Source organism: Lepisosteus platostomus, chromosome 10, assembly GCF_059453375.1.
Source record: "Lepisosteus platostomus isolate fLepPlt1 chromosome 10, fLepPlt1.hap1, whole genome shotgun sequence".
Taxonomy (NCBI): domain Eukaryota; kingdom Metazoa; phylum Chordata; class Actinopteri; order Semionotiformes; family Lepisosteidae; genus Lepisosteus; species Lepisosteus platostomus.
The window spans coordinates 49,716,674-49,734,287 of NC_142620.1; the positions used below are offsets into that span (position 1 = coordinate 49,716,674).

The window sequence follows — 17,614 nt, forward strand, 5'->3', positions numbered from 1 at the left end:
CAAGTCTAAGGCTGTTCCATACTCTGCAATACATCACTCCAACGGACCCTTCCTGGACACTTCCCTGCAGATACAAAAATGTCCAGCAGAGGGCAAGCGTCATTATAGGTGTACCGTACGCAGTATTTAATTTTAACGCGGGACAGCCATAACCTTTCCGCGACATCGGTCAACGTTTCTCCTATTATGTCGCTCACAGACCTGACAGTTGAAATGAACAGAAACTCCAAAATGAAAAAAAATAATCCTGAGGAATTTCGAAGTTATTTGCAGATGCTATTGTGAAGAACGCGACCGGGGGAATCGTTATATAGAAATATAATTAAAAATACCATTTAATAATAAATTACTATTTAAACGTCTTTATAATTATCCGAATTAGTCGAGCACCGATAGGTTTACATTTATGCCTTGTCATATTTAATTAATATTGTGCACTTAATTTTCGGCTGTGCCTTATGTTGTGATACCACCTGTATCAATTTGCAGATGAACCATTTAACCAGTCTTAGCCTGTTTACAGCGATGTGCTTTAGTATGCTTGGAAAAAATATGGTTTCTAAATAAAATGCACGGTGGAATGCAGTTCTGCAGTATTTTTTAAATCATGATTATATTTTTTATTTATTTTTAATCCCAGGTTCTCAAACTATTTTTCTTCATATTTTATGCTGTTTATGGCTTCTTAAGGAATTTAAAAGTTCACTTGAAAGACACTTGGTTATTAAATGGCTTTTAGGTTATGTCTGCATACACCTTTAGGCATAAAATGGTGTAAATTTTATGCCTAAAATGTATGTAAGATCGGAAAGATTAGCGAGAAGAGCTGTGTGCTAAGTGCGCCATTTCATTATAAAACTCGAAGCTTTTCTGCGATCAATTTCAAAAAGTGAAAAAAGTACGTTTTACAGATAGTGCATTTTTCAGATTATCTAGTAATGTATCGTGAAGGGTAAATACCGGTAGGATATGTCATTTTATTACAATAACTTTTAAAACAAGCTTTTTGTAGCCTGTTTCTAGATTTGGGCCTTCGACGATAATGGATTCTACAGCACTGAGCTATAAAAGGTCTATTGTTTTTGTTAGACTACATATTTTGTATTTATCCTTCAGTATTTGCAAAAGCTTGGAACACGGACACCAGTTCTTCACACACATTTGCGCTACGGCACCCGTAAATAGTATGGTAAAAATAAACATTGTGTCTGAAAATTTATGGAACTTTGCTGACTCTGAAAACATAACTACACTCTTTAAACAAAAAAGAATTTAAAACTGGAAGTGTCCCACTTTTATTAAGATGCGCTACAAGCTGTCGGTGGTGGAAACGTGACCCCACCCCATTTCTTGGCTGCTGGTGTAATCAAATGCTAATCTCTCGGAAAACCCTCGAAACCAGGACCAATAGCAACCAATACACCCGTGTTTATTGGAAGGAGGGGTGGCCGGCATACTCAAAATTGACTGTCCATTAAAAAGTGTCATTGAGGCACAATCCGGAGACGGACAAGTGAGACGTTTCTAAAAAGTGGGAACCATGCAAGTATCTCAGGGTACGAGGGCTGTATACGACGGCCCTCCCGGGAAAACAGATGCCGCTAAGGGGCCGCTTAATTTCCCCCTCTCGTCGTCTCACTTCATTGACAGTATCCTGAGCAAAGCGAGCAGCGCTGTTGGGAAAAACAAGGGGACTCATGGAGACATGGTTGAAGGTAAGTAAAAAAAAAAGTATTTTGCGTTTACGTGCGTTTTACTTTATGATCAAGACGCCTCATCTGCAACAAGTGAGGTAATAACTTTAATCCTTTGCCCCCCCCCCCCCCCGCAACACCCCTGACGGAGAGGAAAGGTGTTCATTCTTAATCGGAAAAAATATCGCTTTAAACCACTTCCACATCTTTTACTCACAGATGTATACACAATTAAGTTCGTTTTATTTTAATATTTTGTATTACCTGCAAAGACAGGTTTACCGCGGGAAAATCACGACATGGGCAATTTCCTGACTATAATACGTTATTTCTTTTAGATTAGACAGGTGTATTAAAATAATTCCTTGTATCTTACAGGGGGTAGAAAAACACCTTGCGGGCGCGTTGTAACTTTTTTTTCTTTTGGGTGTCTCCAAGCGGGTGATCTCAATGGGCCAGAATCCATTAAAACTATGGAATGCCCGTCAGATGTGAAGATGACGTTCCTTCATCAGGACCACGGAAGGGAAGGTAGAAAAGATTCTGGGCTGCACTCGGAAAGCATCATCCGAGAGATGGAGACCCTGTACTCAAATTACATCAAGTCCCATCAGATGTGCTATTCCTTGAATCCGAGGTCCCACGACGGAAAGTTATATAGCCAACCGCCCTCCCTGCAGACCGGTGAGCTCACCTCGCCTAAAGATGTTGATTTAAAAGAAATGCCTGGAAACTTGACTCAAGAAAATCTGAGGGAGGAAACCGAAAAAGATACTTCAGAGCGTCACCGGGTGATGAAGTGCATCTCTCCGGGCCGCTACAGCAGTTCATCACTGAAAAGGAAGCAGCGTCGGTACAGAACCACATTCACAAACTTTCAATTAGAAGAACTTGAAAGAGCTTTCAGAAAATCGCACTACCCCGATGTTTTTTCCAGGTAATATTTTTAAACTCCAATTTGTTTTTACCAATCAATAAAACAAGTGGTTCCAAAACCTAATACAGCAAAGCTTCTGTTGAAATTATTTTTAGACGATAAATCTAGATGTTGAATGCCGCGTTTATTAAATCCTAATAAACGTTCGTTTGGCGGTTTTATTTCAACGCGGACCTGATAATTGTAGAGATTTAGTGTTTTAAAAGTAATACTATACATGTTATACATGATGCGTCTCTTTTTGATGTACCGTATGTTAAGGTCATTCTGTTTAGTCCTGACATGAAAATGAAAAAGCAGATATTAGTGGATGTAAAAAGAAGTTAATTACATTCTTCATCGAAGAGGGATAATGCACCAGTAAGCAATATTTAAGGCCTACATGACATCTTGAAGCAACGTTATCAATACAGTACAATGTTATATATATTCGGATAATTTGAATGCTCAGTTAAAACTCTGAATACACATGAAGTGTAAATAAATCGCCTGTTCGGCTACGGTAAGAGGTTTTCAACAGGTGCTTTTTAAGACAATATTCCCTGTAGATGTTACACAATAGCTGGGTTGTATGATTCATTGCATTAGGAATTTCAAAGTAAAATGAACAAATGACAGTAATCAAAACTCTTGATAATCCTGTGTTTAACGTTGACTTTTACACGCCTCCTCGTTTCTGTTTCCCGTTTAATAGAGAGGAGCTAGCAATGCGCCTTGATCTGACTGAGGCACGAGTTCAGGTAAATTAGTTCTTTGCATTCTCAGAATTGCCTTCCGGTAATTTTTCTAGAAAGCAGCAGCTTGTGGTTTTATTCTTTGGAAGTTATTCCAATTAATTTGATACTTCTGAAGTTCCTGTTACCTGCCGTCATGATCATTTGTACAATATGTGTGTGAGCGCACCTGCAGACAATGGACACTACAGATGTAGCGAATTTTTTGCAGGGTTTGTTTTCAGCCCTGTGTATGTGGTCCTTACAGTACTGTATGTTTTTTTTTTTCTGTGTAAAAAATGTTATTGTATAAAATACAAAAGAATGAACAGTTTAAAGAGATTGGCCGCTGCGAAAACTATTTTATAGAAAATGGCATTAATAAAATGACACCATGATAAGAACGGTAATATCGCAAAACCAGGTCTAAAACCTATAGGTTAAAGTCTTTATTGCCATTGCCATTATTATATCCCTATCTTATTTTGAGAAGGTCAGCCTCACAAACTGGTTAGCCAGTAAAAACAAGCATAAACCACACACGTGTACCTTTACCAATTAAAACCTTATGTAGTCTTTTTTTTTAAGTTTATTATATACAGTATTTGCATTTCCACCAAATAAATATAATTATTTTAAAAATGAAAACAAGTCCATGAGTGCACGTAAGAGGGGAAATATATCTGTATCCCACTACTGGACATTCAGGAGACTTGTTTCACGTGACTTTCTGTACAGTTTGTGTGTGTTATTGCTGTTGCTGTCTTTGTACATGTACTGTATGTTTGCCCAGCTCTCACCTTATTTTTCTGTAACCCACTCATGCTCAGGTGTGGTTTCAAAACCGTCGGGCTAAGTGGCGCAAAAGGGAGAAAGTTGGCGTGCTGGGCAGTGTCCCTGGGTTGACTATGGCCAGTCCCCTGGGGATGTACCTGGACGTTCCCTTGACACAGACCTCAGCTCTGGATCCCTGCTGGGGCTCCACTGGAGTCCCACCTTTTGGAATTCCGCAGACAGCTCCTGTGTTCAGTCCCACTTCCCTGGGTAACCTGGGCATCAGTACCTTAACCTGGGCCTCGCTGTTCAGACATCCCCTCCTCAACCCACATTTCAACAGGTAAGTTTAATGGCCTTCATTCTTGAAAAGATGTTTTTATTTTTCCAAGCAAGGACAAAAACGGACAGCAACTTAAACTGGCAAAGCGTCCCGCGAAGCCCAAAGGTGCTAAGGTGTCTTTAAAAAATAAAGGAACGGGCGAAGGTTTATTTCCGGGTGAGAGGCAAAAAAAGAGCCACAACGTTTCGCCTTCTTCTGAGGAAGGCTCCACAGCTGAAACGGTGTCTCTTTTCTCTTCCCTCCAGCATGGAATAAACCTTTACCCGTTCCTTTGCTGTCGCAGCTACCTACTCAAACTTCTAAAAAAAATAAATAAAGTACAGTCTACAGGTAAGGTGTAAGGAGGACTAAGAAATAATCTCTGTGTCTAGTCAAAGAGCAGGTCTATCAGGTTGGTTTGTTTTGTCATTTTCTTTTTCTCACTCCCTCACGATAGTTTGTTCAGTGTAATCTCGACATGAACCATATCCTTCGCTAGTGTCTCGCGCCTGCCTGCGCCAGGCTGGTTTACCAGTGCCACAAATGTGAAGGAAGAACTGCTACAGTAATGGGCTGCAGGTTTTTAAGATAAGAGATAAGATTAATTTACTGACCATATACTATTTCTTGTACAGTATTAGGAATTTGTCTTTTCACATACCCCATCTTGCTCCCCATGAGACACACAGACAGGGAGAGAAGCTCGGGGTCAGAGCACAGGGTCAGCCATGTATACAGCACCCCTGGAACAGTTAAGGGCCTTGCTCAGGGGCCCAATGGAGTAGGATTCCTCTGCCAGCCACAGGATACAAACCGACAACCTTCCAGCCACAGGTGCAGATCCTTAGCCACAGAGCCACTGCACCACTCTTGTGACTTTGCTCTTCCGTTCTCTTGGCACTATTGTCTATGCTGAGATCAGATTTAAGTAAAATTCTCCATAGGTAAAGTAAAAACTGCATTATAAATATATATTTAACAGCAGCATGGTTTTAATATGGGGCGGCACAGTGGTACAGTAGTTCGCACTGCTAACTCATTGAGCTGGGGCCCTGGGTTGAATTCTGGACCTGGGGTGCTGTCTGTGTGGAGTTTGTATGTTCTCCCTGTGTCTGTGTGGGTTTCTCCTGGGCGCTGGTAGGTGAATTTATTCGGGGAAGATTGGCTGTGGTGTGAATGTGTCTTCTTTTGTGTCTGTCCGTGCCCTGGAACGTACTGCTCTCCTGTCCAGGGTGTACTCTGCCTTGCGCCTGTTGCTTGCCTGGCTCGCCCGCAACGATGAAATGGATGACGAAATTGGATGAAATGTTTACAAAATGGATGGATATTTCTAATATATACACTAAAATACATTCAGACTTATTTAAGGTACTTTTTAAATTCTGTTTAGAATTTGTCATAGGAAAATGTAGGATAGGCCTAGTTCAAATAGTTTTCCTGCATTTAAGTAAATACGTTTTATTCTTTAAATTACTTTAAATCTATCCGATACAGTCTTCGTGATCCATGAATAAAAATACAGAATGTTCTCAGCAGTCAAAACAATATTGGTAATTTTTAAGTTTGGGCACGTTTGCTGCATAACTGTGTATTAAAATTAAAGGTGATAGCTGACTCAACAAGCTTGAGTGTGATTGTCTTCCTCACATTTTTAATTCTTATGAAAATGTGACCATAAGAACATAGAAAACATTGTCATGGAGATAAAAATAGGTAATGCAAAGAGAGAATGCAAGATCAGAAAAAAATGTAGAAGAACTGGTTATTTAATATCTAGCTACCATTTGATGAACATTTAACAAATAATGTAACTGGAATTTAATACAGTATGCAGTTTCAAGCTATAACAATTGCAGTTAAATATTCATAACCTTTATTGCCTATTTTTAAGAATCACAATCAGAATCTTAAGACTTAAGAATTAGCCCGTTTTGGGGAAGGAAATACATTGAAATACTGGATATAATTCTTGCAAAAATGTGTCATCGTTTCCTTTATTTTTCTAACATTACACATGATTGTTTAAATTGCTAGAATTAACTTGCTGTTGAAATATAACCTCTCAGATACTGAGTTTTGAATTCACTGTTGAATCTAATTTGTTTCACTTACCTAAAAAGAAGGCACAAATTGAAAGTCCAATTCTAATGAAGACTAATGAAGAAAAGCAGTTTATTTGTAGCATGCTCATGTCCAGTAAGTACTGAAATCGTGTCTTTTCCTATTTTCTTAGGTTCTTCACTACCATGAGTCCTCTGGTTAATACGATGGGTTTAATAGCAAAGTCTCCAGCACAGCCGTTCGATCTCTCTGCCATTGCTTTGAATGACCCCGTCACAAGGGAGAGAAAAACCAGCAGCATTGCAACACTGAGGCTCAAAGCAAAGGAGCATTCTGCCCAGATACCCCAGCTTGATACCTAATCCTGTCATCCAAGAGGGAAAATACATAAATAAATAAAAGGAGTACCTACTGACACTGTGAAATACTAACTTGAGGGGGGAAAAAAAGGTGCAAGTTGAAAGAAAGCAAGATGCCTAATTAAAATCTTAATCTGGAAGCAGAAAACAATTTTGGATAATATTATTAGCTGTGGACTGGGCACTGGAGCTTCCCAAGGCACTGTACTGCCGATACAGTCTGTAAAGGTTTTCTTTCTGGACGAATTTGACAGTGCATCCTCCTAAGTTATAGCTGCTCAGGTTTAATTACTAAATCACAAAAAGAAGGAGAAAAGAATACACCCCCACAGATTATAGAGGTGCTGTCTAATATAACAAGTGATGAAAATAGTAGAATCAGCCTGTCGCACTCTCTCTGTGCTTAGAGAAGATTTCCTGGGGGCAAGGCTTGAGGTTGATTACATATATATATATAATTGTTTATAAATAAGTTTATAAATAATTCCGTAGTAGAGAGAGTGCCAGGTTGAATCTACTATTACTAAATCCAAATCGAAACAATTTGGGCATTTTCAGGAGAATAGTGAGATCCACAAGTTTCAGATTTCCTAAAACATTGTAAAATCCCTCCCTGTCACATAAAATTGAAAGTAAAAACCATTTGGGATACTTATAAATTGTCTTTCAGAAAACAGTTGCATTTAAACGAGAAAATATTTGTATAATGCAGATATTTTCCTTTATTTTTGTAAGCAATGAACGTGTTCTGCAGTTTCTCTAAAGAATGGTATGAAAGGTAAGCGTTCCACAAAGTTGGTAACCTCTTCACATTTTTGTAAACCAAAGTAAAAACAGGTGCCTATCTGTACCATTTTTTAATATTTGTCTTTGTCTGATCATAATGTAGTGGAGAAAAACTGCACCTTTAAACAGTTTCAACTTGTTTTGTTAGGATTCTGTATGGGGTGTAAAAAATCTATATTAAAAACCAGCCCATAGGGCTCTCTGTCATAAATTAATAGTTGTTTATTGTATTCCAGGCAAGTTATACATTTCTGATGCAATAAATGAAGGCTTGATTTTGGAAAAAAGTGAATAAAACGTCTTATTTATGATTTAAAGCTATCAGTGTTTTATTTTATCTAAAAAGTTGACACTCAGGTGTTTATCTTGAAACTGTGATTCTACAATACATTGCAATTCTATTTAGTCTGTAACTGCTTTTATTTAAGATTTAGGACTAAACAAATTAGCTAAGCATTTCATTATGTTGTCTTTTGTTATATATTAATTGAATTTGACACCAATGCACATCAACTACTGTGTATACCCTGTTTTATTATAATGTTATTATCGTTGTAATTGTACTGTATTTTTAAGTACTAGACACTACACCCTTTTATGAGTTTTTCGTAAATATATATACAGTGCCATTTAATAAGCGGCACACAGTACAGATCTCCAGAAGCTGCCCTTAAAAACAATTCAATGTGTGTCTCAGATAATGGATTTTGGGAACATCAAATGAGATTGGACATCTTAGGTGTTAATTTCCAATGTCCTAAGCATCCCATTGGGAATTAACACAAGATTGCTGTGCCTACTTTTTTCTACTGGTGCAGAGAGCTAACTGTCTTTGCAGGGAACTTGTCCCACATTTAAAAATTATGTGGTACTGAACCTTAGACTGCATGGAATCCATCCCCGAGATCAATCCAGCTTTTGACATGAAATAAGGAAGTTGAATTGCCAGCAGCCTCTGATCACGTGTGACCAATCAGCCACAAATTTCAGAGATTTCATTTTTACAACCAACAAAACCTGATCCACAGTGTGAGTCCATAACACAAGCCATCTCCTTAAATTGCCTCACATGTGTCAGCTGAAATACTGTACCTGCTGGTAAACTGCACAGTTCTTCCTCCTGCCCACTGTCTGATAAGTGCCCTCAAACAAGGGTTCTTATGCATAGATCATACGCTTCAAAACTTTCACATGTCACTTTTCAAAATGTGAAAGTGAAAATCTTATTCTTCGCCTTCCTACATGAATGCAATTGTTTTCCATTCCATCGGTATTCTGCCTTCTGTCTGTACTGGACCCTTCTCATTCTCCAACACTTCACATCAGCTATAAAGCGTGTTGGCACAGTTTCCCCTCCTATAATTCAAAGCCTTCCTAGCGTAAATCTTTGACACTACCACCTATTTATTGTTTCTGGCTGGAGCTGGAGACGCATGTGCAAAATATTTAATGAAGGCAAAAAAAGTATTTAAACTAATGTAACTTTTAGCTCCTGCCACTTAAGTAGGCTTCTGTCTGAAAGCTGCACCATGTCTAAAACTGACTGCCAGTTTTCAAAGTTTGCAATTTTCCCAGCCCAGTAAATACTGCCAATTTAATTGACTTAATGCAATCAACACACTGAAAAGAGTTTGATTTTCCTCAGTAGTGTACAGACACAGTTAAGACATCCCATGCAGCACCAGCTTTGCTGTTGACACAGGCAGGGGGAAAGATCGGGAATATCATGCATAATATTTTCCAATGATCATGGAAATTACATTTGTGTTGTTTTGGTCTTTTGAAGTGGGTGGGCCTGAATGCTTCATTTACCGCTATCAAATTTTTGACCCTTGGCCCTGCAGGTGGCTCAATGGAAATAATTGCATTCCCTCTAAGTGATTTGTCAGTCCCATGATAAAGGCTTTGATTCCCCTGGCCCAGCTGGAGAAACCAATAACTTTGTGCACTTATGTAAACAGCATGAAAATGAAGGATACAGGCTTGTACCAAAATCGGAGTCTGGGAAAGGTAGGAAAAAATATCTTCTATCTCTTTTCTAAAAGCTGTCAAATGTAATTTCACCACATTCAATCTTTACCTCAATTCAGTGTGCTTTGCTCATCAAGGCTGTATGGTGCAGTCTTTCACTGAGCTTTGTTTCACAGTGATGTATGCAGCCATAAACCAAAGAGTAAAACTCAATAAAGCAAAGTTTTTCAAGCCCAACACACATTAAACAACAAGAGGTATCACTTAACCTCCCATGACTTGAACAACAACACCTCCTGCCACTAGAAAACAGAAAAGTGTACCTGCTGACATTACATTGTATTTCACAAATACCTCAAGTGATTCTAGAAGTGCTCGGTAAATTATTTTTGGACAGTTAACACATTTTTGTATAATATTCCCCTCAGACTACCTCTAAGAAGAAAATAAAAAAGTATTACTAGCTGTACTTAATACAGCATATGTTTTTTTTTTCATTTCAAGAGATTAGATGTGAACTAAGAAAAACTAAAGAGCTGTAATCATTCTAAAGCTCTTCATGAACAGATGAATTTAAGTAGATGAGGTGGCAAACTGTAATGCAGTAAAATTAGTAACCATGCTATTGTATTAAGGATGCAGCCACGTCAACAGGCTGCACAACACTTGTGTTTTTTTAATATATAATGTGCTATACACTAAATAGGGGAGAATTTAAAACAGAAGAGGGCATTTTCTAAACTTCTCAGAATTTAAGTGGTAAACAGTCAAGTTGCTTAAAAAGCAAGCCTGCTTGGATTGGGCTCAAAATCCTCCAACATTTCAAAAATTAGTCTAATCTATTAGATTAGTCGGAGGCATAATATCATTAAACTCCCTTTGAAAAAGTGAACTGAGGCTCTAAAAGCGAAAAGGAGGGAGGAAGGGGGAGAGAGGAAAAATAAGCCAGGTGTTGCAAAAGAGAGACAAAGAAAGGAGCCCAGTGGGAGCCTTAACTCACAAATGTGCGCCGCCACTGAAAAGTATTCATGAAGGAAATTAATTTAACAAGTATGTAGTCTGGGATCCAAGGCCTTTCACAAGAGATTAGTGATTAAAACTTTTCGGTTTTATTCTAACAAACTCTTAAACAATTATTACAATAATTGGACGTAACCCCACAATGCCAGTGTAGATGGATATGAAAGCCTTAGCCTTTGTGTGCATGTTTTTATTCCTCCTTTCTCACTTCCTTCATCCTTTGCCTCTGCACCTGCTGCAGAATTAGGAGGATTTGTAATTTGGGGATAAAATGCACAACAACTGAGCTGGAGGACTCCTGAACAGAGATGAAATGCGCACTGCATAATGGCGCTGTGAGCCACCTAATCAAGGCGAAGAATGTTTAATTTGATTTCCCCTGTAAATCAGAGGAGCTGACTTCGTACCTCCCAGTTCATCTCCCTTAGGCCAGCATTGTATCAGAACATAATTGTCATCCACACTTGCAAGAATTACCATTTCACCAAATGCAGCGATGTCTTTTAGAAATATTATTAGAGGTAATTTATTTGTATTATTTTGACTCAAGCTGTAACAACTAGAGCTTCATTGTAATCTTCTCAATTTGGTGCTTAACAGGTGGTCATCAGGGTGTGAATAAGCACACAGGGCATTCTGAGCCATCTCTAATTCATACTGCGCAGAATTAATCAATTCCGCTTAAGGAAATGCATGCACAGGCTGGCCATTTCATATGAGGACAACGTATTGCTGTTGTAGTCGATGTCTAGAATCAGGGGACAAACATAAAATTGGGGATGTTGCTCACATGATGAGTCTCACAGAGTTCAGACACTACAGAATAAAAAGCACAGCATAAGCCAAAAATGGTTTAGCCTCACTGAAAGCACACTGGTCCCTTTTTTGGACAAATGTTCAAAATGATTTAGCTAAGCTGATACCTAGAGCACGGCACGTTAAAGCATTAGTGTTGTTTGTTTTTTGGTGGTCTACTCTGAGAACAATTGTGTATTGCTACCACTTCATTTATCTATTTCAAAAATTGGGAAGAGACGAATGAAGTGGTACCAATACACAATTTGTAGTTGTGGACAGTTTGTAGTTATGGACAGTCGTCAGAGAAAGTCAGTGACTACAATTTGCCTACAATAGATGTAAAAGGATGGTCTGCAGTAGTACAGAAACTTGTAATGAACTGTCATCAGCAGAACACACTACACAATTAAAAAGCAATTACAAATTGCACCCTGGTGACCACACAATGTCTACAACAAAGCATCCAGTTCAATCAAGGTGTCATCATTCTGTGCTGCATGCTATACACTCACAGATAAGTCTCTCTTGAGAGCTCCATGCCCTGCCATTGGCTAAAACATGTATTACATAATTAATTTAAACTTAAAGCTGTAAAACGTGTGTTCTTAAATATTTTGGCAACATTTCGTGACAATGAACTTTGACTGTCTAAAGCCTCCAGAAAAAGAAGACTCCCCCATCTTTTCTGTATGAAGCATTTAAGAAACAAGAGCAGCTCATTTTTTATCACAACAATCCTGTAATGGAGTCATCTAAATTCAGCGTCAATACGCTCCCTGTCTTGAAAGTGTATTGCAACTGCAGCCAAATTGAAAAGAATATAAAAGGCACCAAGCACAGTTATATATAAAAGAGCTGCAATAAGAAACAAATAACCTTCGCTTTATGACAGCCATTGTTGCAAACCGAAGGTTTAAAAAAAATGGGCCATCATACTTCCATAGTCTACTCAATTCACAATTAGAATATAGCTTGACATATAAATCCTGTTGACAAAGAGAGAGCAGGAGACAGGCATAAAATTACCTATACATCTACTGGTACATATACACACATGCTCTAACAAAGCCATTAATTTGGGTTTTAAATGGCTGGCAGTTTCTCTGTGAGTGGGCTGGAAATGGCCTTACTGTTATTTTACCGAAGTGACTATCAATTCAGGGTATACAGACCTTCAAAAGACACTTCCTTTCCTCAGAACACAAGTACAAGGAAAGTGCTTTTATTCAGGACAAGGTAATCTAAAGACAGAATGTTTATGGATTTGGTGTTTCCATAAACTGCAGGTATTATATTTTCAATGGTGTATAATTTTGACAGAGCTGAACACAGGTAATGGTGGATATAAAAACGCAATAGTAACAGATAATGAAGTGTTTTTTTTCCTATGGAGTGCAGATTATTTCAATGTGGTACCACGTCAGTTATTTTCAATTTTTAAAACAATATTCACATTATAAAGTCAAAGAGAAATCAAAATGTTGCTAAACAAGTTAGTTACTTGAAAGCACTTTAATACTGTGGCATCAAAAGTTGATACCATTAAGCAGTTTATTAAAGAACATGTTAGAGACTGCTGAAGCACAGCTTGTACTTTTTTTTTGTCTAAGAACTATCAATATGGCATGTTTACCTCAAGAAAACCTTTCCTGTTATTGAAAAACTGGGCGGACAATCTGCAAACTGTAAGTAATTATTTAAGGCTACAATTCATCCCAGGTTAATAAAGGAGAATATTTTTGTCAATCCTTATCTGCTGGTTGGAACACTTACCAGCAATAACACACCTATTATGAAAATTAGTGTTCAACTAGCCATGAAAAAAAGATGAGCCATTAAAATTCTTCATGGCTGAAGAAGCAGATGTTTGCTTTATCTTGACACAGTGCATTATCAAAATAAACTTTACTCTCTGAGGCAGCTCTGATAATTTGTCACTTCATCTTTCACAGAAATTAGCCCTCGGTACTTCATGCTCTCATTTTATATTTTTCGTTACCTTTTTGGCTAAAACAAATAAATAAATTGCAGTTTTATCTCTACTGATTGCGCCGTTGTAAACAGAGCGATGTTTAGTATTCAGTAAGTGGTGTTCAGAGTAATTTGCAGAGAGATAATTCCTTTTGGGCTTTGAATCACACATCCCCTGTGGAGGGGACAAATAGAACCATCAAAAAGGAAATGGTGCATGATAATACTGCTCTTTGAACAGGGCTATCTAAATGGAAAGAAAGTGGACATGTGTTGCAGAAACCCAAGCTACTGTTTGCACAAAGCCTTGGTGTTTTTTCATTTTTCTATTCTTGTCTTTCAGAGTGCAATACTCCACAAAAATGTATTATCGCCTCAAGTTTATTTGAATAAACTTTGGGATAGCACTGGCAGAGGGTGGCTGAGGTTGTTTTATTAACTCAATCTTAATAGTTTCTTTTTTTCTTTTACAACATGGGGCAGTGGAACTTCCACCACCTTCTCTAAATGTCTCGGAGCTGTCAGCTGCTCGTGACATTTTAGGGCTCAGAGACACCTCACTGGTCTAACAGTGAACTAGAGGGGAGAGAAGTGATGTGAGACCTTAATAAAAACCAACCATTCAAAAGCATCCTTCACCCCCTGCAAAAAAAACATGATGTGGTGTCAAGTGCTTAACTCCTTACCTCCTCACATTTCAGTCACATTGGACATCTTTTCTCCTGGTACCCTTTCTGTTTCTGATCAATTACTGATATTATTATTCTCATATCAAAATAATTTGTGTTAAATTCAGTTTGCTGACTAGAAATGTCCCAAAAATTGTGAAGAAGGCATTAACTGTTAGATTCCTCTTTTGAGCGCTTTTTCTACAATTCACAAATCCCGTAGTTTATATTTCTTTTTTTTTCTATTAGGACTGTCCAGAATTACCATGGTGACATCTACAGTAGGTTTCTCACTTTTGCCTGGCTGTTGTATGTTTTTTATGCCAAATTATTCACACTCAACCTGTAGAAAACTGTTGTGCTTATGTAAAAAAATTACAATACAGCTTTTCCCACCACTCCTTAGCTAGGATAAGATTGTCTTGCTGGTTTTCTCCAGCAGCAGTTAAAATTTAGATGCGCTGAGTTGTTTCTTCAGCAGTAGTAAAATTTAGATGCTGTAAAATTTAGGGGTTCTGAACCCCTGCATTTCTTATAGATGACTTTCTTTTGTGTATAATAAATTAGACTTTCCATTTTTGTAGGATTACGCTTTGTAGCAGTTTTGTAGGAATCTTTGACACTCTGTTGGAGGAGGGATTTTGTGTTGTGGAGGAAATGTTGTTGCCATTTTGTTGTCACATTTACATAAGAAATGCATTTGCTACATTGTAATAATAATAATAATAATAATAATAATAATAATAATAATAATTGCTTACACTTATATAGTGCTTTTCTGGACACTCCACTCAAAGCGCTTTACAGGTAATGGGGACTCCCCTCCAACACCACCAATGTGCAGCATCCACCTGGATGATGCGACGGCAGCCATAGCGCGCCAGAACGCTCACCACACATCAGCTATCAGTGGGGAGGAGAGCAGAATAATATAGCCAATTCATATATGGGGATTAGGAGGCCATGATTGGTAAGGGCCAATGGGAAATTTGGCCAGGATGCCGGGGTTACACCCCTACTCTCTTCCAGCAGCAACCTTAGTTTTTCCCAGGAGGTCTCCCATCCAGGTACTGACCAGGCTCACACCTGCTTAGCATCAGTGGGTTACCAGTTGTGAGCTGCAGGGTGATATGGCTGCTGGCTTCACATTAAAGCAGAGATGAAGGAGACTAAGCAACCTCTTGCCTGACAATTTCAACAACTATAACAAAATATTCAGCTTGATACAATTATTCTCAAAATGCAAGCCCTGAAAATATCTGCCATGAATTGATGTTACTTTAACATATTGGCTTGAGATAAATAGGACACATGTTTTCTAATAGAACCAATTTTACATTCAGAAATTTTACTTCAAGGGAGTCAAATAATTACTGTCATATATATACATAATTTCTAGTCAATAATGATGCACAATAAAAATGCAACAGCCTGAGTTTTACTGTAAAAACTAAAAGGGGCATACAATGTATAAAATTGTTTGCTTTTCATATAGTTGGTTGTTGTGTTGAATGTAGAGTGTAGTACTGTACCATGGGATTATTAAGATCAAAATGCTATATGGAATTTCAGTTGAGTTAGAATTGCCAATATTAGTCAATTAAGGATCTGATATCTTTATGAATACCTTTTTAATAAGTTGTGTTTTTTGTTAGTGTGAGGATAGATATGGCCATGCCCCGCTTGAGTAACAAACACTACCTGGATTTTTCAACATAATCCCATCCACCCATTTCCAATAAGGAGTTGCAGTGAAGTTAGTGTTTATCCTGGCAAGCAAGGATGTAGGGCAGGATACATCCTGGATGGGACACCAGTACATTTAGGACACAGTAACATTATAACCACTGCGTCTCCGCGCTGACCAATTTTCTTGTGTGGACCAGAGAAACCAGAAACCCGCTACACCTGCCCAGGTCTCCATTTATCTGATCCATCTGTGAAATTGTTTGTAGACTGCAATATCAAAAGCATGATAATATTCATGAAAAAATTGTTCAGCAATGGCTGTTTCTCACCATCTGCATGTGAATGATCTATATGTTTGAAGTCTATTCACAGGTGGAATTTTGGCAGCTAACATATGATGAATATCCATTGGTCAAGTGATATCTGAGGTGGCAGGAGATGGAGATATGGAATGAATAATTCCGTTTTGTTCTTGATCGGCCTAATGGAATATATTGTGCCTAGAGACGCATTGAGCATTATATTGACTCAAAGCCAATCTGTGGGGCAGTGAAAATGTGATGACTTGTAAAGGACCTTTCATAACATAAGAATGCCTTTGATGCAGATTGAGCATCACCTTACTGCTCCTGAATACACTGAGTTTCTCTGACAATGCAAGACCATGCAGTGCTAGGATTACAATGGCATAACTTCAGACGAATAAAGGTCTTGCCATGGTCATCTTTTTCTCTCAACCCGAGTCCAACAGAGAATCTGTGGCACCACTTCTCTAATGCTGTCAACAGTAGGTATGTGAAATCAAGGAATCTTCATCAACAGACTGCAGTTGCACAGGAGGAGTGACAGAACATCTCTTTGCCTTCTATCCAGTTTTAGGCATCAATGTTGCCAGGGATGTACTGTAATAATGCACAGGAAGAAGGTCATACCCAATTCTAACTTTGTACCTTGTAATGTTTTCATTCCTTAAGATATTATGATTTTTTTACCAGTATTTTGTTTTCTATGATTTTGTCTGATATTTGCTTAAAATACATCATTATGTATAATATGAAACATTAAAAACCATTCATCAGTTTAACTTTAATTTAACTTTTATTTGGTGATAAAAGGCACGATATCTGAATTCATCGCCTTTTCCTTTGTCTATTTATTTATTTGCTTCTCAATGAAAGCTAATAACAAGTTTGTCTTGCTGAAAATAGTATCTTGGGTGATCAACTGACTACACCAAACCCCAGATCATGAACCTAATGTCAACTGTAAAAGAAAAGTGCATGTATAGGAGTATTAATTTTTAATATTGACATAATGGTGCAATGCATGCTGTACTTTCAGATATGTTTTTTCATTATTTCTGCTGTAAAACATGTACTGAACCACACTGTATCATTCACTTCACTGTCATTCACTTCACTGCTTATGGGAATTGAGTGTATGTTGCAGTCTGCAGTCAGGCACAAAGCCAACAACAAGCACTATGTCACTACATACATCTGCCAGAGTAACTCTGTTTTGACATGAACATCCTCTGCTGCACCTTTCTAGGCTGAAACTAAAGTAGAAGGATTAATTTTGTCGAACATTTCCCAACATTTCATTGCCAAAGAGACCATTCTCCACTAGAAACCTGTTTGTGACCACCTAATGGATTTCGCCAGATTTAAGTTAAGGCAATCAAAACACCACGAAGGCATGTGAGTCACACTATATGAGCCTTATCCTAAATTAAAGCTAACATCATTTGATTAATTTTTTTTACGCAAGAAGAAGAAATACTCCAAATTAGACAAAATGTAGGTAAAATTCTAAATCTATGTTGAAATGAAATATGTGCATTGTCTTTGT

General features: G+C 38.0%; 1 protein-coding gene across 1 annotated transcript; it reads left to right on the top strand.

Moving 5' to 3' along the window:
* Window positions 1-866: 866 nt before the first annotated feature.
* Window positions 867-7,956, top strand: LOC148653861 (homeobox protein ARX-like). The gene is made up of 5 exons (XM_088596852.1): window positions 867-1,715; window positions 2,133-2,631; window positions 3,326-3,371; window positions 4,175-4,461; window positions 6,674-7,956. The coding sequence occupies exons 1-5, from the start codon at window positions 1,541-1,543 to the stop codon at window positions 6,861-6,863; spliced, it is 1,197 nt and encodes a 398-aa protein (XP_088452978.1). The 5' UTR covers window positions 867-1,540; the 3' UTR covers window positions 6,864-7,956.
* The last annotated feature ends 9,658 nt before the right edge of the window (window positions 7,957-17,614 follow it).

Bases quoted from the DNA above. Each gene is read 5' to 3' on its own strand.
- LOC148653861 (XM_088596852.1), top strand. From the start codon at position 1,541: ATGCAAGTATCTCAGGGTACGAGGGCTGTATACGACGGCCCTCCCGGG. The intron at 1,716-2,132 runs GTAAGTAAAAAA...GGTGTCTCCAAG, and splicing joins TCATGGAGACATGGTTGAAG to CGGGTGATCTCAATGGGCCA. The intron at 3,372-4,174 runs GTAAATTAGTTC...ACTCATGCTCAG, and splicing joins TGACTGAGGCACGAGTTCAG to GTGTGGTTTCAAAACCGTCG.